This window comes from Aquarana catesbeiana, linkage group LG02 (assembly GCF_042186555.1).
Source record: "Aquarana catesbeiana isolate 2022-GZ linkage group LG02, ASM4218655v1, whole genome shotgun sequence".
Lineage (NCBI taxonomy): Eukaryota > Metazoa > Chordata > Amphibia > Anura > Ranidae > Aquarana > Aquarana catesbeiana.
In genome coordinates this window covers 339,525,344-339,546,454 of record NC_133325.1, presented here as the reverse complement: position 1 = coordinate 339,546,454, position 21,111 = coordinate 339,525,344, and the positions used below count along the sequence as shown (strand labels likewise).

Below are 21,111 nucleotides of genomic sequence, written 5' to 3'. Positions count from 1 at the left end.
TCATTGTCCAGGCAACAGGTATGGTACAAGAAAATGAAATGACTGTAACACTTACGATAACTATAAAAAAGCAAGTGATGTAGCCTTTTCAGCTGAGAGAAATCAAATATTTTTGAAGGTAAGCCTTCTGGTGTATGCATTTCAGTTGTGTATAAGGCAGTTACCCAAAGAATTTGCAAGACAGGATTTAACATTTGCCTGTATGTATATGGCCTTATGGAACTGACAGCAAATTGATTATAAAGTTATTACATTTCAGTAAACCATTTTAGGCTTGCTAGTGGTAGCTTGTAGACACATCCGGCTGTTCGCGTTCTTAACCCCCCCCAAAGTATGCCGTATGCAAAATTATTGAGCGCTAGGCTGATAAACCAGTGAACTTGAAATGCGTGGTGCACTTAAAAGAGGTTGTGATGGGGTTACCATATGGTGCTAGTCACCAGGGACAGCTGTTGTGTCCTGGCTTTTATTATTCCATCCTGTCATACCACATCTTTTTAGCAAGGAAATGCAAGATTACATATCCCCAAAGGGAGGCTTTCATGAAGATGTGTCATTTTAATACAAGATTCATTTTGCCTTGTGCATAATATTAAGATCTAGAAATATATTTTTGACTACAGAGACTTGGTGTGTTGACACGTATAATGGCATATGCAGATTTAAGATGAGAAAAGCTTGATTCCAGCCTGTACAATATCAGAATGATGCTTTAGAGCTGGAATGTCATGTATTCCAAACATGCAGGCTATACTTCATAACATTATTATGAATACTGTATGTAATGGTAAGCACCTGGTTTTAGTCTAGTGCTCATGTTAGCTTTTTATACTCCAATTTTCTTTGTTTATATGCATTTTTGGAAATTTGCTGAATACTTCTCTGATGACTGGACAGCACAGTTAGTTAGGCAATGAGTGATCACTGTCTATTCTGTGTAGTGCTGGACCCTATTGCTGTGTCTTGTTTGACTCAGTGGGCAAACTGTAGACCAGGGGTCTCCAAACTTTTTAAACAAAGGGCCGGTTTATTGTCCTTCAGACTTTAGGAGGGCCGGGTTGTGGCCAGCAGGAGTAGAAATTATCCTAGCATCAGTGGGAGTAAACATCCCATTTGGTATTGGGGGGTTCATAGTGCCCCATTGTTGGTATCCTAGGGAGGAATAGTGCCCTCATTTGTGTCGGTGGGAGAAATGGTGCTCCTTTTTTGGTGTCAGATGGCAGAATAGTGTCTCGTATCAGTGGGAGGAATAGTGCCACAAGGGCCAGGTAAAGGCAAGCAAAGGGTCAAATCTGGCCCTCGGGCCACTGTTTTGGGAACCACTGGTGTAGACGCTCATGCAATTTTCTGTAGTTCTTTCGTTCCTCTGCTTGTGAGTGGGGAATGATTGGCTGGGTCACACATACATTTTCCCAAATCTGCATGCAGTTAGGACTTGAATGGTGAACAATGTTCATTCGAGGTAGATGTAAATGGCACAATCCTCCCGTGTCTCCGATTTTATACTGTTTGTATGTTATTTTTACCAGCATTGTGACATGGGAGCACCATTGGCTATGCTTTTGATAATGCTAAGCCAAAATGTTGGGTGTAGGCATATACTAGAAATATTTAGCATTGGTCACAAGTATTCTGGCAAGATGGAAACTAAGTGTAATGTTAGGATGAAGACTGAGTCAGACCTAGAACAAAATGTAGCTATGATGTAGATAATGGATGGAGGTCTCCTCTCTGGGACCCCCTTCTAAAAGCTGTTCTGTGACTGTAAAAAGCAGCTTCTAGGCTTTTGCAGTACTCACTCATTATTGCTTAGCTTTTTTTGCTTTCATTTCAAGCCACACACTCATTACTGCTTAGCGTTTTTTGCTTTCATTTCAAGCCACACAGAATGTGGCAGCACCAAAGATGCTTTATTAAAGCCTTCAAATAGGGGTTCCAAGAAGGGAGACCTTCACTAGTATGCATCAGGAATAGGCAATGTAAAATGCACCTAGGAAAGCCACATGCAACTCTTCTATACTTTTTCAGTGGCATCAGCTTTACCCACAAGTAGTTGAATTACGTGACCATTCAAAGCCTTACTGTGTATGACTAGCCTTACATAATTATTATTTATTATTATTTTTTTTTTTTAATGTAGAAAATTCTCATTATGTTTGTGTAGTGGCAAAAACAGACCATTAATCTGGGTGATACCGTGAAAGATCAAGCATTATTAGCGTTGGGGAAAAGTTCCTTCTCAAGCAGTTCTTGTAGATGGATTTTGGAGCAAACACATTTTAACTTTAAGTGACCCTGTCAGAGGATGGAAAATGTTCAGAAAACAATACCCTATAAAAGAAGGTGGTTTATACTTTGCTTTCTTGCTGACAGTGTATTAAATCATCTTAAAATTAAAAACCAAAAAACTCTGCGCTAATAAACACAAAAACCTGCCCATAATGGGTTAAAATGTGTTTTATAAATCACAACTCAAAGCTGCCAACATAAATGCCCACATATGGATTTTAACAATTTATAACCATACATATAAAGCGATAGTCTGTGTTCATAAACATCAAACATAGGTAATGGCCCTTTAAATCTACAATACGTCATGTGCAGTTTTTCATAAAATTACTTTTTTGGGACTTTATTTCAAACATAAATTGCATGTGATGTATTGTAGATTTATAGGGACATTACCTATGTTTGGTGTTTATGAACACTGAGGATATCACTTTACATGTGTGGTTTTAAATTGGCTAATCTTTCTTCAAGAAGATTTAATAATGTCAGCTGGTGGACAATCCCCTAACAATACTTTTTCACAACACCAAGTTGTCTGTAGGGGCTTATAAGCGCTTCTTAGTACCCCACCTTCTCAATGCAAGTAAGAGCCTTATTCCGCTCCAATGGCAGTCGGCAGTGGTTCCAACCATTAGGGTATGGCTAGTGGGAGTATGGGAGATACAGAATGCAGAGGAATGGAGACATCAGTGCTCTGATACTTATCGAAAATATTATATGACATGGGCACTGTGGATTGAATTTAGCACCTCTGACATTTATAAATCGTTATTACAATGATTTGTTCCAGTGGTGAATGTTCTCATAAGCTCATTGGTAAGCACTTTCTCAGGAATTTAGGCAGCTGGGGGTGGACTATAAGTTGTAGTGGCTGAAGTGGTTTGTTTGCTTTACTGGGTCTTCTTTCAAGCCATATTAATAGGGGTGGGCGGCCCACAGGTCCAACTGCCCTAAAAACTGTTCTAGTTTTTCTGACTTTTACTGGTTCTCTATCCCACTCAATATCTCTTCTCTTTTCTTGGGCCTAGGGGCTTCTAATATCTTGGTGGTTTAGGGGCAACCTTTGGTGGGCCCCTTAGTTGGGGCATGCTGGATGAGGGCAGAGGCTAATTTACATTGTGTATTAGTTTGCCATCTTCAGATAAAATAATCTGTTTAGCTAACTGCCCTTATTCGGTATAACTTACCAAACTGCATTTTGTTGATGTATAATTACTTTCACCAGAGCATAATGGTCTCTGTTTTTCATCATCTGTATGTTTAGAACAGTGTTTCTCAACTCCAGTCCTCAAGGCGCCCCAACAGGTCATGTTTTCAGGATTTCCCTCAGATGAAACAGCCGTGGTAGATACTAAGGCAGTGAAACTGATCAAATCACCTGTGCAAAATAATGGAAAGCCTAAAAACATGACCTGTTGGGGCGCCTTGAGGACTGGAGTTGAGAAACACTGGTTTAGAAAACCAAATAAAGGTTTAAAAAAAAAATATTACTAAAGAGCCCCATGGAGCATTACTATCCAACATTTCTGGGTGTGTCAGATGGCATGTCCTAGCTGCTTAGGTTCCTCTCTCTTCGATTCCTGTGTCACTCCTATGCTTTGTAGTGTAGAAGACACTACTCAAAACACACCCTTAAGTGTTGGATAGCAGTGGCGCTGGAGCTGTTCAAAAAAGAAGCAATTCAACACACTGCCTGCCAAGAGATAAATAGAAGTCACTTTATTTTATAGGGTATTGCTCATTTTCCACAACCTCAAAGGGCCGCTTTAACTTGCTATATTTAGCTTGTTCTGTAAGTGAAAGTGTGTTTACCATTACCAGTGCTATTTAATACTGACAATTCACAAAAATGATCACACAGGCCATCTATACTATACAGATCCAGCCTGAGAATGAGAGATGCATACGGTAGTGATGAAAGCAGTAAAAAATAGGGCTTTCAATAGTTAAATGCATGAATTTGAATGCATGATAGGAATCGGTACACCTAAACAATATCAAGGTTTGTGAAATTAACCTTTCAAGGAAAATTAACACTATTCCTTATATATTATTACATGATTAACATAACTCGTCCATCCTAGGGAATTGAGCCTCATGCCTGCATGGTATTTCAATGCTGAATTAAGAGTTTATCAATTTATGGGAGATCAGAAATTTGAAATACATTTTAATTTAATTTTTTTTTTTTACTTCATACAATTTGCTAACCTAATAAGATGTAATTGGAAGATTATCCCTATTTCAGATAAGTGCAACATTGCTATTGCTACTGAGTTAAATTACATGCATCTGTTTGCTTTCATTCTGTATATTTACCACTTCATGTTCTAGTTATTGCATTGATAAAGCAATGATCTGGAAATGGGTAAGGTGGAGAGTGTTTGGGGGCTACTCCCATTCGCTTTAGGATAATAGTACCCACAATGACTAAGTGAAAGCAAATGGAAAACTTGGTAATTAAAATCAATCGCTAATTGGCTTAGGGACAGAGGAGGTGACTGCCTGGAATAGCTCCTAATGTGCATTTACTTCTCTGTTCATGTACAGCTACATGTTAACGTAGATGAGCATTGTCTGCTGCCAGAACCATTAGTAATTTAGACCAATGTTTGACACACATTTTTATCACCAATTACATTTATAAAATGGCAATCCGGTCTTTTTCATTCAGTCAATATGACATATTACCTTTGCACACCAGTTTTTAAATGTACTACATGGTTTAAACAAATGTATTTTGAGTTCTTATAATTTTGTACTGACATCAGCTGCAGAGATATCATTACATTAAAGCTGACTTTACAAAGCCTGATTTTGATTAGCAAATTCTGTGGAATTTACTAACAAATTTGTAATAAATGAGTTGACTAATTACTCAGTTAAACCAGCCATAGTTGGGCAGATTCCATAGAGGAAAAATCAAGGAGATCTCTGCCCATCCTCGCACTAACCCCTTCAATAATGGGAACTATTACAGTACTTGACCACCAGTGACAGCCATGCCTTTGGTCTTTTTTCCATAGAAGTATAAAGGATTGGGCGAACTCTTGGGACTGTTTTCTGACAAGTATCCATATCTGATAATTATATGCCACCATCTGTCTGAGATTCGCATTATCATTCTATGACACATAACATACACCCCAAAATTTGGACGCGATGGCGTATAATTGGACGGTTTATGGGAAATCTAGTTGGTAACTTGGTTGAGTTGACCAGTCAGAATCTTGCAGCCTATGACCAGTTTTGTTTTTTTTTTTGTGTTTTTTTAAACTAATATAATTTTGAGAACATCCTGTTTTGTCATTTAGATTTATAACCCCAACTTGCGTCTGAAATCATGTGGCTTGGGTACATTTTTAACACGGTTACATCAACGTTTTCCAGTTCTGAATTGTGAGCAGAATGTGAATACAGGCAAAGAATGCTATCCATTGTCTGTGTTATCCGTAGTCTGCGGACACACTGCATTATTTTATGAAGTGGCAAAGTATGGAGCTGTGACCCACTTATTTGTTATACAACTGAGACAGAATGTGGCAAACATGACCCGGGTCCTTCTATCTCAAAGTGAAGCAATGAAACACAATGTAGCCTTTCAGAAGGTTCAGGTTATTAATAATTCAGAGATAACGATGCAATTTGTCATAAATACCTAAAACCGATTTGTGCCCTTTTCTAGACACCAGATGGCTAAGTAAAGCCTATATTAAATCAGGGTATCAACAAAAGGCAGAATATCTAATCTGGAGGTTTTTGAAGACCATGGATCAGTTTAAGCCATATTTTCTCTGTGTAAGACTTGTACATCATTTTAGGCTTTCTTTGTCTACAAAGGTCCATTCAGTAATTCATATAAGCTCACTTTCTATGTGATCACATGGTCTGGTAGGAGTGTGGATGGCCTCTCGTGTTTATTTTATCTCATGCTCACTTTTTTTATACAGACTCTGAGGTGCACTTGCAGAGTCTCCATGTTGAAACGAAAAGGTCCTGGACTGCCGCACTCAGAAAAAGAGGCATCTTTATTGTAAAGCATAAGAAATCAAAAGTACAGTCACATAGATGGAGACAAAACAGAGAACAATCGCTAACGAGTTTCACCTCATTAGATGCTTACTCATAGATGAGTAAGCATCTAATGAGGTGAAACGTGTTAGCGATTGTTCTCTGTTTTGTCTCCATCTATGTGACTGTACTTTTGATTTCTTATGCTTTACAATAAAGATGCCTCTTTTTCTGAGTGCGGCAGTCCAGGACCTTTTCGTTTCCACTTAACTTGTGCAGAGCCAGCACCTGAATCAAGTTTACAGTAGGGCGGGAGCTGTTCAAGGTCCGGAGGCTTTGTGAGTGGCATCTCCTTTCTATGCAGTCTCCATGTTGTCATGAAATCTTATAGCTATACATTTTCTGTTCATTTGATTTGTGTGCATCTGTTTACTTTCCATATAATGCATTTTTTTATATATATATATATAAAATACCGTATTTATTGGCGTATAACACGCACTTTTTTCCCCTTAAAATCAGGGGAAAATCGTGGGTGCATGTTATACGCCGATCCCCACTGACTGTGAGGAGGAGAAGAGCGAGTGCCGATAAAATACACATAGCAGAGTGTACTGTGTACTCGGCTAGGCTCGGCTCCGCTCGCAGTCACGCATAGTCCCGCCATTGGACCTGTGTTATGTCCATCATATGAGTCGGGCAAAGGGGCGGGACTGCGAGCGGAGCCGAGCCTAGCCTAGTACACAGTACACTCGGCTATGTGTATCTTGGCGGCGCTAATTTTAAAAACGATCAGGCTGCAATGAGACTGGGCAAGGCTGCAGATGAACACTGATCATTCTGCAGAGATGGACACTGATAAGGCTGCATTGATAAGCATTTAAATGTAAGTTTTTTTTTTTTTCCTTAAAATTCCCTCCTAAACTTGGTGTGTGTTATACGCCGATAAATACGGTAATATGTAAAGTGGTTGGAGGGAATCTTCACGATGGCAAAGATGGTTTTATTACAAATTGAGCATACTGCAGTTCCTCTTTAAGTTAAAAAAATACTTACGTTTACATTGCATTGATTTGTCCACCCCTGCTTTAAATTGATTAGAAATGTAATTTACTGCCATTAATGTTGATGTGTGTATATTTTCTTTGAAAAATTTTATATGAACACGTCCTCCCTTATCACTGTCTGAGCTGGACCACATCTGTCACTGGCTGGTCCAGTAGCTTAACACCCCCCCCCCACACACACACACAATCTTTCCCCTTCATTCATCTCCTGAATTAAATCCTTTGTCTGTTAGCTGTGTATGTAGATTGGGTTTTGCCATATTTACCCATTGTTCAATTTAGACCTTTTCATGTCACACATTGTACCTCCAGCACTTTTTATAACATTTAATGTTTATCAAGTACTCCCTGGAGTTTGTCATTATGACAAAAGTAATCCCAAAAACATTTTATGGAAAGCATTCTCTAAATGTTTTTAAACTATACAAAGCCCACCTATTATTTTAAAATGATGATAATATACCTACTAGAGAGAATTTTACATCAGATTTATTCTATTCAGAACCTTCCAAATGTTGTTCTAATGTAGCAACATCCCAGGCCTCCTTTATTCTAATAAAATCCTCCAGAGCCAGGGACAGCTGACATCCTTCTGTATAGCGTGGGTTGCAAGGCATAGTGGGTGTAATGCAAGGTAGATTCATGGGTGCCAGACACTTCTTGAATACAAAGAGATTTATTTATCTTGAACAGAACTTTGGAAGAGAGGGTTTAGGGCCAGGACACCCTTAGGTAGTTGCAATGTCAATTAGCAGACTCAGAGACTTCTACAGGTAGACAGCCATGCGGGGAAAGGCATTCAGTGAGACACCACATCTGCATGTGTAGGAGCACTGTCTCCAATGGCAACAGTCTTAGAACAGTTCCTAACACAGATTGTAGCAAACTCCTTTACTTTTATACAGTCACTTCTGGTAGACTCTCAGCCCACTGAGCTCCCAGTCTCTCACAAGACTTGCTGATTCACTGCCACTGAATCCCATGAACTCTTCCAATCTTCTTACTTTAGTATCCTCCTCAAGTGTCACCCCCACTTCCCTGCTGGGTCCCTGGCTTGGCACTCCAGGTACTCCTCCCCAAGCGTCACCCCACTGGCTGGGTCCCTGGCTTGGCACCTGCTGAAGTTTCCCGATTCTTCACCGTCCCCTGAATACTGCTCCGATACTTACTTCAGCTACTCACTGGTTCCTGGTAATAAGGTGGTTGTCCCTTAGTGGCGACAGCTTCCCCCTTTACCTCTGACCACAACAGGTTCTCCGGCCTGCAGAACCGTCACTTCTTGTTGGACTGCAAGCTGCAGTCCAAACCCTACGCTGCTCTCTTGCTTCTGGATAGGCCCTCAGACAGCCTAGCAGCCAGATATGCCTGGGATAGGTCCAAAATTTGGCCTAGCAGCCCAGGCAGCACAACATATCCACCCAGACAGCCATCCAGGTGGCACAGAACCCTGATCACCTGACCTCACCCAAATAGGCTCTCCCATCAGGCCAAGGGACCAAGGAAATTCCCTGCCCATTGGCTGAGATACCCTATCTATTCCTAATCTGTCCTTGCAATGCACTTGTCTTATCTAATGTCACCAGATACCCGGCCATCTAGTGACAGAAGGGAAAAGTGCAGCAATTCCAGACTTGGGGTGAAATCGATTGATCCCTCACAATTTGCTAAGGCAATTATACCTGGCAGGTAAATTTAGGAGCAACCCTGCCTAGCCATCAGGGTGGTACTCTAATTTCAGGAAATAAATGCAAATACACTTTTACACATACTTTTACAAAATCTCTGGTTTAAAAGCCATGTCCTCCCAAAACGGGTATTAGTTTTTGGTTGGCATAACAGGTTTGGATCACCTATTGTAAGTTTGTATTTGTTTGAGATTACAGTTTTAGCTCTAGCCACCGGCAGTGATCCTATGGAGGGAAAAAAAAACTGACAGGCTAGTTGTACTAAAGTCAACTGATGGATCAACTTCGGTATAACCAGCCTGTCCAGAAACAGATCAAAATTCATCTGATTCCTTCTGTACTAGCTGAATTTTCAATCTGTTCGTAGTGGGCCTTAGTGTACTCAGCATATTTTACACCTGAGGCTGCTCTGTATGACAAAAATATTTTTAACAGTGAAAATAAATGAAACAATTGTGACCAGAAACGAAACGCAAAACTTGAAAACTGTAGCCTTTTTTTACATTGGTGGTATGTGTAGAAATACATAATTTGCCACATTGGTGGTCAGTGAAGTGCCCCGTTACACTGTGTCAGTCAGTCTAGTTCTCTGTTATATTGGTGGTCCCTACATAGGTGATCAGTTGTTCTGCAGTGCTTCATGTGATAACAAGGAACATGCTTATAGGGGAGAGACCAGAAAATGAGCTCATCAGTCTGCTGCTTCTCCATTCACTGTCCAGTCCCAGGTTGAGGAGTGTTGTAAATGTTACTTTATTGCAGCAGTGAAAATATGGGTTTTCTGTCCTGCTGTACAGTGCTGTGTTATATGTAAGAGCTGTGTGAATATCAGAACCAGATGGACAGAAATAATTTGGCACATAAAACGACTCCCTATTTTGTATTTTACATGTAGTTTGCTTTTTACCTAAAGCTAACATTCAAGTGTAGTTGAGGCCCAAATTTCTTCTGCTGGTTTTCCAGCTTGCACGTCTGACGGACCGGCTGCCATACACACAGGCCGAATGTCGGACGTTTTTTATTGAATTGGACGACATCTCCTTATATTCAGCCTGTGTATACTAGGCTTAAGAAAAGCTAATGCAGCCACAACGTCCAATGATTGGTAAGCTACAATATATTACATTTTTGATTTTGGGTTTAAAGTGGAAGTAAACCCATAGATTTAACAATTTAAAAAAAGTTAAATTTCCGGCACATGCCGGGAATGTAACTGTCACATTGGTTGTGCTCTCAACCAAACTGTCAAACTATCCAATGGCTGGTGTCATAACTGATCACATGTGCAACATCATGGCAGTTGAAGATCAGAGGCCAAGAAAGTAGCTTCCTTGGCTGAAAACAAAAGGAGTGTTTACTTCCACTTTAAAACTGCTTTAAAGGGAATGTCTCACTAGAGAAACATTTTAAAGACCTTCATGTCTTTGGAGTGTGGGAAAAAACTGGCACAAGGGAGCACGTGCAAACTCCATGCAGATATTGTCCTGACCAGGATTCAAACCAAGGACCCCAGTGCTGCATAGCATAAGCGCTAACCTCAAAACCACTGTGCTGCCTTTTTATATTGGGTTTTTGATATAAACAATAATCTAGGGGTTAGATGAATGCTTTAGTGTTGTATAATGGATCAGTCCAAAAAGGATAGGGCAATTTGGTTCCCTAAGGACGACATTCCTTCCAATGGCGGGGGAGTTGGTAAGCTAAGTTCACATACTTGTTCTGGATTGGTGCCTTGGCTAGTTATGAAGAAAGAATGATGATGTAAATTGCTGAAAAAAGTTCTTATATGATTATGCATTGTAGTTTTCCTAGACTGGAACTAGTGTGTGTGTGTGTGTGTGTGTGTGTGTGTGTGTGTGTCTCTCTCTCTCTGTATTGACGTTGCTAGATTTTTAGCTACCCTGAAGATGTGGACTTCTGTTCTGTAATGTGCCACAGAAGTTCTTAGTCCTCTCTAATCTTGGTAACCCCATGATGTCTGAAATGTATTATTTTAAGTGACGAGGAGACATCTGATTATATGTGTATAATGGTATCAAAACTGTATGTACATCGTAGGTTTTAATTTTTGGAAAAATGTTTACCATATTATTGGCTGGGAAACTGTGTACTTCATTGGTAATGACTTTGGTTTCAAGATGGAAGGTTTGGACATTTGAGGATCTAAATTGGCGATTTCCAAACTACGAGCCTCCAGCTGTTGCGCAACTACACGTTCCATGAGGCATTGTAAAACTCTGACATTCATAGACATGACTAGGCATGATGGGAATTGTAGTTTCTGAACAACTGGAGGGCCATAGCTTGGAAACCCCTTATCTAAATTTAAAGAAAAACATATATATAAAGACAAAAAAACCTGTAGAAACAGAAAAGTAGACAAGCTGCAGTCAATCAGATTCTCAGTTTCATTTTTATCTTTCCTACAGAATAAATAGATTGGTCAAAAATGCCAATTTTATTTTCTCCTTCCTAATTTTTAATGTTCCCTATTGCCTGAAATATGAAACACATTCTTAAAATATATCTAAGTGATGCCATCTCTATATATGTTAATAAAAAAAAAAACACATTTTCACAGATCGTTTCCCCTCTTTCATACATGAGTGAGTTTGCCTACTTGCTACTCTTGGAATGAATACATCACCCCTGTTATTTGGTGTGATGCAAAGTGCTGTAAAGAGATTTCTCTTTCTTACCCTGAAGCTGGGATTATGAGCTAATCCTAATGCAGACAACCTTCTGATTTTAAAACGTATATTTATATATGTGATATTGTGGTAACATGAAATCAATTTTAAATTAAAATGTTAATGTCCAAAAGTTATCCTATAAGGTGAGCGGAGTGTGTTTTGGGTGTAGTTTCCACTTAAAAATCCCTTGGATGGTGTCCCGGAGCTGGCTGGTTCTGTGAGGCCCTTCTCTAATGTACAGAAAACTGCTGGAAAGATATACATGTGGGAGTGTCACGTTCACAGTGTGAATATCACAGTAGAATTCCCAGTGCTGGCAGATTATCCTCAGGGCCCTCTAGGTAGAATATTAATGCTAGTGCTTTAGCCCCATGTTTTGCTTTGTCTGCCACCACCTCTTGTATAATGAATTAATATGTGCCGATTAAGCTGTGTGTATGTCCTTCTGAAACCTCGGCATGTCCGTTTGTTAGATTTATGAGAAGTGAAACTGACTTAAAGTACTTTACATAAACACAAAAAGACAATTAAAAGTGAGCACTTTTTAGGCATATCTGCTGTATTATTTTTTAAGAGATTGTTTCCCGTTCCCAACATTGCATTCTTTGTCTCTCTCTAAATTGACCTAGATTCTGGTTAGCAGAGTAGACGTCTTGCAGCTGGAGCACAGGGGAAACAATGGCTGCTGTATGCACTTGTAGTCAGCGCTATCACTAATTGGGGTGCGGTCTTTTGTTTGCAGGTTGCTTTGAGTGCTGCATTAAGTGCTTGGGAGGAGTTCCATATGCTTCTCTGGTGGCCACCATTCTGTGCTTCTCTGGAGTAGCTCTCTTCTGTGGCTGTGGTCATGTGGCCCTCACTGGAACAGTAAACATCCTGGAGCAACACTTTTCCTCGAACCCCAATGACCATGCCATTCTGACTGAAGTGTAAGTATGGACACCAAACACTCACAATATTGTAGACATCAAGCCAGTAACAACATATGTAGTGTGTATATTTATATCCTATTAAATTATCTGCAGCTAGAATTGTAAAGCCTTACAATTTATTGTTTTGTTTAAAGTGATACTAAACACATGCTGTTTAATTTACATTGTCTCTTCTATTTCTGTATATGGATGATGGCACTTTAATAATTTTTAAGTAAACAATAAAAAAACATTCAAGTACCTCTTTCCTAATCAATATACAGCTGTCACATGACCCAGTTCTTTCCCAGCCTGTCTGCAGGGAAACATAAGCAGGGAGGAGATTCTACTCTGCTGCTGGTCATATGTTCAAAATAAAAAAAAGAATAGAATAGAGAGTAAAAATTAATATCAATAAACTGTTTTTTAAATTGTCTTAAAAATATATATTTGAAAATAAATCTTTATTATTTTTTGGCAATAACATGGTGTGGGCGGATTTCTGCCAGTCACGGACTGTGTCTTGCCCCTCCAACCAACCTGTGTCTTAGAATAAGAAGGGGGTGAAGCCTCCATCAATCTACATGTATTATCCTGCCCCCATTGTGTTTAGCTGGTACGTGGGCATTGAGGAGGGAGGGAGGGGGCTGTCATGGGATGTATACTAGCACATTATGCAGTTGTCTTACCAGTAAATTTTTCTTTACTGCAGCAGTTTACAACCGCTTTAACATCTCCAGGTTTTCACGGAGTTCCATCACCACTGACTATGATGGCGAAATCTCCTCATGCTTTTCGCAAGCAATTTTAAGTGCAATTTACTTGCACTAAAAATCCCTAAGTGTGAATGGCTTTATAAGATCCTGCTGATCTTTCTGGGTGGCATCTGTCTTACCACAGTGGAGGTTCAGAGGCTGTTCTGAAATTTCCATTTGTGGAGGAATAGCCATTTTGACAAGTGTGTTTAACAACATTTTAAAATGTCCTTCCAAGGACATTTTGTAACATATATATATTTTTAGAATGATGGGTAATTGTTGAAGTTGGAAACCTGAAAGTGCAGTGTTCAAATATTGTTTAAAGGCTGTTGGTAAATATTCATAGATTAAAAATTCTTTCTATTGCAGAATCCAGTTAATGCAGTATGTCATCTATGGAATTGCTTCTTTCTTCTTCCTGTATGGAATCATCCTGTTGGCAGAGGGTTTCTACACCACCAGTGCAGTGAAGGAAATGCACAGCGAATTTAAAACTACTGCCTGTGGACGATGCATCAGTGGAATGGTGAGAGCTTTGATTGCTAATACACTGCCTTGATTAATCATGCAGTAACATAAAGCAACCAGATGGGATAAATCTTTTATTGATCTGACTTTAACAAAAAAAAATCTGGTTTCTAAAAGTCCTTGTACTTTGCAATTTAGCCTAGCCCTACTTCTTCGTATGTATGCGTTGGGGCCTGTGTCAATGATGGCCATTTGAGATGCTTTTGAGATCATTCATTCAAAACTCATTGACCGATCTATTTGAACTGCAGTTAAACTCTTTCTGACCTGCTGTGACCCAAACTAAGTTTTACAGGTGCTGCTCAAGGCTCCACCCAGGTCCTCTTATGTTGCAACCGCTCTGCCCACGGAGCTTAGTCATGACCTGTGACTAAGCTCCGTGGGTGGAGTAAAACACATTGTGGGTGTAGCTTGGTTGGAGCCTGGGCTGAGGCTGTCATACACCACCTTACGAGGTTTTGCAGAGATGTGCGCCTTCCATGACCTTTACTATTTCCTCTTTCTGACCTGCATTTAACCTACTTATAGCAGATTTTCCTTTTCTATAGACTTGTATTGAACAGCAAAACCCAACGTGACATGAACAAAAGCTTGCCGACACAGGCCCTAAAGCTGTCTGTGTTACATTGAAAAGATTTACCCTCAGTTCTTGCATGGTCACTAGGACAGAAAGTGATCAGTATCTTTTAAAGAATGCAGCAATAAAGGCTTTTTTAGCAAGGGGAACGAATAAAAATTTCTGTGCAATTTCTATTGCTATCTATGCACCAATTGGAGAGATTTGGCTCACTACTTTTATGGTTAGTATGAAATGAAGTGTTGAGAGAGCTGCCCAATAAGGAAGACAAAATTTGTAACGCTGACATAATGTGTAAATGGATGGTGTTCTACCAAGTTGCAATGGCTTCAGTAATTTCTGGGTCACTCACCCAAAACAAGTATCCAGAGTAGCAGCTCTTTCCTGCTTGTTATAGTTAGTGTCTATATCCATTAAAGCCAAAGACAGCCAGCAGTTTCAGAAGCAGGTCAGCAATGGTTGCCTCCATCTTTCTTGCAATACAGGTTTCCTTTCAGCTCCTAGGTCCCCTTTCCTCCACAGATCTAGGCTCACTTCAGTTTTATTGTGTACTTTAAAGAGGTTCACTTGTAGATGTAGATAGATGCTTGAGATCATCCATAGACTTAGGACTATACCTTGGTACCTTGGCCAATTTTACAGCATTCAATTTGAATTTTAGAAATGGTTTTAGTGGCTATTCTTTCAGTTCGCTAATTTTAAACCTTTGTAGGAATGAAGGTACTCTATAAACCATTACCAGAAGGTGTGGAGGAGTTGTGAACCTATGGGATGATGGTATAAAGCAGGGTGCTCAACCTTCTGAAGAGTGAGGGCTGCTTAAGAGATTTGGTGACTGCCCTATAAGGCTGCTATCACACTGGTATGCTGTGATTTACCCAGACCGCAGGTCTGGCGCAGTGCACCTGTGGCTTTCTTGCGGGTTAGCTGCTCTGTGCCATAGACTTCTATGTCTTACAGGTGTGGTGCACTTTTTGAAAGTGCACCAAACTCCTGCATTCAGAAAGCACACCAAACCCACAGGTGATGGCAGTCTATGGCTCAGTGCTGCCTGTGGAAATGTTGCTGTCCCAGACAGAGTTCTTTTGGTATCACTCCACCTGGGACAGGAGCTAACACTATAGAGGAATCATGGACTTATGTGGTTCTGCTCCCTCCACAGCCACATGCTTCCCTTCGGTTCCATCCACAACACTGATGCTCTGGGATATGGAGGGTTGACAACCCGCGATCTGGGCTTGCTGACCCGCCATCCCAGGGCAGGAGATCGTGGGCCACATCAGAAGGCCCACTGGTTGGGCACCCCTGGTGTAAAGGAAATCTTTAACTCCGGTATTCTTCCTCATCCCATACAGTGATGGACTTGTATTTCAGATATATTACCTGATTAAAATGTCCACCCTACGAACTGCTACAAATAGTGTATATGTATGACAAAATCTACAAAGGCAAATGTATGTACATTCTCATAATTACAAAGTTGTAAACTGGCAGTGTAAACAGATCAGCTATTTTTCTGCTTATGAGAGTTTACACAACTGCACACTATGACAGATGCTAGAGCTTGACATTTCATGTAACCAAACCTTTTCCTTATCTGTTAGGCTGATACAGTAATTCATTTCATGTTTTTTTGTTTTTTTTGTTTTTTTCTCATCAGTTTGTGTTCCTGACATACATCCTGGGGGTGGCCTGGCTTGGAGTGTTTGGCTTCTCTGCAGTACCTGTTTTCATGTTCTATAACATGTGGTCATCTTGTGAAGTCCTCAAAGGGTTACCTGTAAACTTGACCACTTCAGCAGAGCAGATCTGTGTGGACATCCGGCAATACGGTACTCTTTGTTTTACCTTTCACCTGCTATAGTACATCATATTCAGAGAAGAGAAATTCCAGTACAAGGAAAATGATAAAGGCTAGACAATAGATCTGTAAACTGCATGCATTTGAAAGTTGTATTTCAGTGAACCATTTTGAAGAGCCAATAGGCTCAATTAACAACACTTTAGCACAAGGATAAGGCTCTCTAATTTTTAGTCATGTGACTATAATTTTCAAATACCATTGGACTTAAATAACTTTCACCTTCATTAAATGAAGTATACTTATCTCTGCGTGTTAGCTTTATGAATTGAGGCTAATGACTGCTGTAGGGTGGCATTGCGGGATGGTTGATGACTTGTTTAAGACCCTGAACAGGTTTAGGTGCTGTTATTTACATATGGCTGTTCGCTTCTACGTGGCAGTGCTAATTGTTGATCAATTTTCCTTTTTTTTTTTTTTTTCTTTTCTGAGAATGGGATTTGGGTCTGACATTATCTTAGAGCTGCCAACATGATGTTTTCCATTACAGTATAATAGGAATCTGAAAATCTGATTACTGTGAACATTTACACTTGATAACCGCTTTACTGTCAAAATTAGGAGTCTGAGCAAATACCTGTGCCTTGGAGTGATGAAGTCGCTTACTCTTTGGATCCAGAAGCTGTCATTGGGATATACTGTATATTAGCTATTGCCTCTGCTTTAAAGCTAGTGTAGATGTCTGCCATTTGTAGGTGAATTGCTGAACATGTCATTATGCCAGTTTGTAGATAAACTGAACATTTTGTGTGGGTGCATCTAAAGGAACACAGATGGTCAGTGGGTGGGGGAGTGAAGACAGCATGCTGAGTTGTTTGCAGTGAATTCAGACAATCGTTTCTTTTCTGTGCAGGTATCATTCCATGGAGTGCCTTGCCTGGTAAGGCTTGTGGATCGGCTTTGGAAAATATTTGCGGTACCAATGAGGTATGAAAACGGAAATTCTGAATACAAATGCATCAATCCTTTTTTTCTTATTGCAGACACATTTTATGCACTATATACATTGTTACCTTATTTAATTTTAAAGACGGTATTATAAAAATCCAATATGTTTTTTTTATGGTATGTGGCTTTGTCTTATTGTTGCCTTTCACGTTAAAACAGATGAGTTATCGCCAAGCCTTTGTAGAACATTTAAAAATTGTAGCGTTAAAAGATGACTTAATAGGAGAAATTATCCTGCTCACTTCCATGGCTATAATTTAAAAAGGTGTCTGTATGCAATAATTCTAAAATATAATATGACTGATATGGACAATTAATGTGTGTGTGTGTGTGTGTGTGTGTGTGTGTGTGTGAGCACCGATGTCACGTTAACCAATAAAAAAAATATTTATTTTACCAGATATCCATTTGAATTTGAAACTGTGGCAATATCTAGATTAGAATGTTCTCCATATCTGTTCATTTTCAGAGGCCTACTGAAGAAATAATCAGAATAAAGTAACTCAAATGTAATTAGAAAATTGTGCACTTTTAAAAATGATGTATACAAAACTGTTGATACATGATTAAAATTACTATTTTACAGTATTAGGCCTGATTCACAATGATGCGCCTTTAGTATGTGACTTGTGACACAGAGAATGATTTTACTAAAAATGGAGAGTGCAAAATTTGGTGCAGCTCTGCGTAGAAACCAATTGGTTTCCAGGTGTTTTTTGTCAAAGCCTAATAGAAAAAGCTGAAGTTAGAAGTTGACTGGCTACCATGTACAACTGCACCAGATTTTGCACTCATTCCCTCTTGTCATACTGCCCCCCCATAAAGCTGCCCTCTTTGTCACAGTACCCCCCCCCCCCCCCCCCCAATCGTAGTGCTTTCCCGTCATACTACCTCCTTCTTCACAGTGCCCCCACCCCTGGCCCTTCTTTTTCTAAATGGACACAGTGGGTTATCAGTACTGCACTCACTGTATCCATAACTCGAGCATACTAACTGTGTTTACCATGCATCAGTTTGTGAATGACTGGAAAGCTTTGTACAGAGATATTCCTGTCCGATCAGGAAGCAGAGATGGAGATTGAGGGCCCCTGCCATATTCAGAGGCCCTTTATGGTTGTCCTGAAGGTTCTAGTTACACCTCTGATTAAAGCCTTTTTTTTGTGTGTAAAAATAACAAACCTGGCATACTTATCTGCTTAGTGCAGAGGTTTTGCCCAGAAAAGCCCAGTTCTTCCTCTTCTTGGGTCCCTGGCTGGCACTCCTGGCTCCTCCCTCCTGTTGAGTGCCCATACAGCAAGCAAGCAGCTTGCGCTGCAGCTGCGTGTGTCCATTTAGACAGAGCCGTTGCCTGGCCCCGCCCCTATCTCTCCTCATTGGCTCACTGACTTTGACAGCAGCGGGAGCCAATGGCGCTTTGCTGCTGTCTCAACCAATAAAGAGGGAGAGACCTGGACAGCTGAGTCTCTCGCTGGATCAAGATGGGGCTCAGGTGAGTGTTAGGGGGGCTGCTGCACACAGAAGGGTTTTTATCTTAATGCATAGAATGCATTGAGATAAAAAAAGCCTTCTGCCTTTAGAACCACTTTAATTTCAACAGTGGCCATTCCAATCAATGCGGCTCAAGTCGTAGCTTTTAAAAAGGTTCCTGCACTACTTTGAGGCGACGTAGAGTCCCATAGACTGTCACATGAAAGTTGCAAACAAGTTGCCTTGGAAATCACATGAACATGGGGTCGCTGCAGCCCGAGGCTTAAGTGGAAACAAAAATAAATACCAGCCACCCAACTCCTATTACAAAATGTTTTGTTTTTTACTAAAAAAAAAATGGTATCCCTGAGCTTTGTGAGCAGTTTAGTAGAGCACTTGTATTTGTGGAATAAATTATATTTTTTCTCTGCTAATAAGCAGAGAGGAGGCAGGACCTAAAAATGAAGGGTATGTCCAAGTAAAGAAATCTGTGTGTGAGAGGAAAACTCTCCCCCCACCCTGTGCTTCCCTCAAGTTTTCTCTGGTTCTTATAACTATCTTTATCATGACTCTGTAATATAACAAACTTCCGCATGCAACCCTACCTTCCGACAATGTAGTGTTTGGGACCTGAGCAGGCAATAGTGAGCTCTGTCACATGGGTTAGGGATGTACAATGATCGTATGGTTAGTGCATTACAGTAATTCTAAAGTAGATTTTTGATTATGATAATACTGGAAAGACCCGAAAGAATATGTAATACTCAAGCAACATATAAGCCCTAACAAAAGTTGCCCATACTGGCCAGAGAAGGCACTGGTTTGCTATATCATTTTTCAAGACTGTGTCTGTGTATATGCATACATTCTACAATGCATTCATGTATTTATAGCATACCTGCATTATATGTGCTAAGCCTATATTCATAGACGTTTGTGGTTTCCTTTTTCCAGTTCTACATGTCCTATCATCTGTTCATTGTGGCCTGTGCTGGGGCAGGTGCTACTGTTATTGCATTGGTAAGTTTGCATTATAGATTACAATAAAAAAGCATTTTATGGACAAATGGATAAATTGTATTGCATGCTGAAAATCTGTTGCAGATTTATAGCAGGCAGAGTGTTTACTGTCTGATGTAGCATTGCTCTTTAACTTAAATGTACATTTGTATATCGATAATTTTAAATGCTTTGTACCTTATAGGGATCACTTTAGACCAGTGATGGTGAACCTTGGCACCCCAGATGTTTTGGAACTACATTTCCTATGATGCTCAACTACACTGCAGAGGGCATAAGCATCATGGGTAATGTAGTTCCAAAACATCTGGGGTGCCAAGGTTCGCCATCACTGCTTTAAACTGAGGCATTGCAATAGCATGACACAATAGAACATTTATAAAATGTCTACAATTAACCTGAAACTATAGCCAGCATCACAAATGTCCTACCATGCAGCCTTAAAGGCTGTCGATTGAACTAGTAATCTACACCTTCTAGGTATCTATTCTTAAAGTGGAACTTTAGTTAGAAAAAGTGCTGCTAGATCACTTCAGGCTGGCCCCTTTTGCAGGTATAGCAATGTGAAAAACAAAAAGAAAATTAAAGTGTCTATACTATTTAAAATCCAGTAATACACTCTCGCCCTACTCTGTACATGCTTAGTTGCTCTCTATTTTTAGGCGCTGTGCCAAAAATCAGAGCCACTAGAGGCCGATCTGCTGACAGCCTAAAGATTTGCTGCTGCTCTGGGCTTCAGCAAAATGGCAGCCTCCAGCAAGAAGAAACAGGAGCAATGCTGGAGGCAATTTCCAGCACACACTCATTTTGGTAGCATAAATATTCATGTTTAATGTATGTTCCTTGCTAAAGATCAAGTTGTTTTGGGTAAAGTTCCGTTTTAATTTAAAATGTAGCTAAAATCATAAAACCTCCACTTCCCTCCTCCCCCTTCCACTCCACTCCACTTAGATCTTGTACAAATGGACTTCAGCTTTTATAAATGCAATATGTACAGCATGATTTTTGCAAAGCATGTGCAAAAATTTCAGCCACTTTGAAGCCTTTAAAACCTCTTTTGGCAACAGTTTGGGAGTTTTTTAAAAATGCATCCTAATGGAAACAAGCTGTTGCTTTAAACCAGCTACTAGTATGCTTTAGCACTACTTAAAAGTTGTTGAAAACTGCTGGTAGCTTGTTTAAGGTGACTGCCAGCACTCCCATTATCTGTATGTTTTAACATCCCTAAAGCCTCGTAATACGATCCGATTGTTAGCAGGGGATTGTGTGATGTCAGACTGTTGGCCTAAAATCCTA

General features: G+C 40.0%; 1 protein-coding gene across 7 annotated transcripts in view; it reads left to right on the top strand.

The window, feature by feature from the left end:
- Positions 1-21,111, top strand: part of GPM6B (glycoprotein M6B) — a 162,857-nt gene that overhangs the window by 137,014 nt on the left and 4,732 nt on the right. For all 7 annotated transcript variants that reach the window (XM_073614870.1, XM_073614873.1, XM_073614872.1 and 4 more), the window contains 5 exons: positions 12,488-12,674; positions 13,784-13,940; positions 16,180-16,351; positions 17,234-17,307; positions 19,750-19,815. In XM_073614870.1, coding sequence (XP_073470971.1) covers positions 12,488-12,674; positions 13,784-13,940; positions 16,180-16,351; positions 17,234-17,307; positions 19,750-19,815 — 656 coding nt within the window. The remainder of the gene's footprint in view (positions 1-12,487; positions 12,675-13,783; positions 13,941-16,179; positions 16,352-17,233; positions 17,308-19,749; positions 19,816-21,111) is intronic.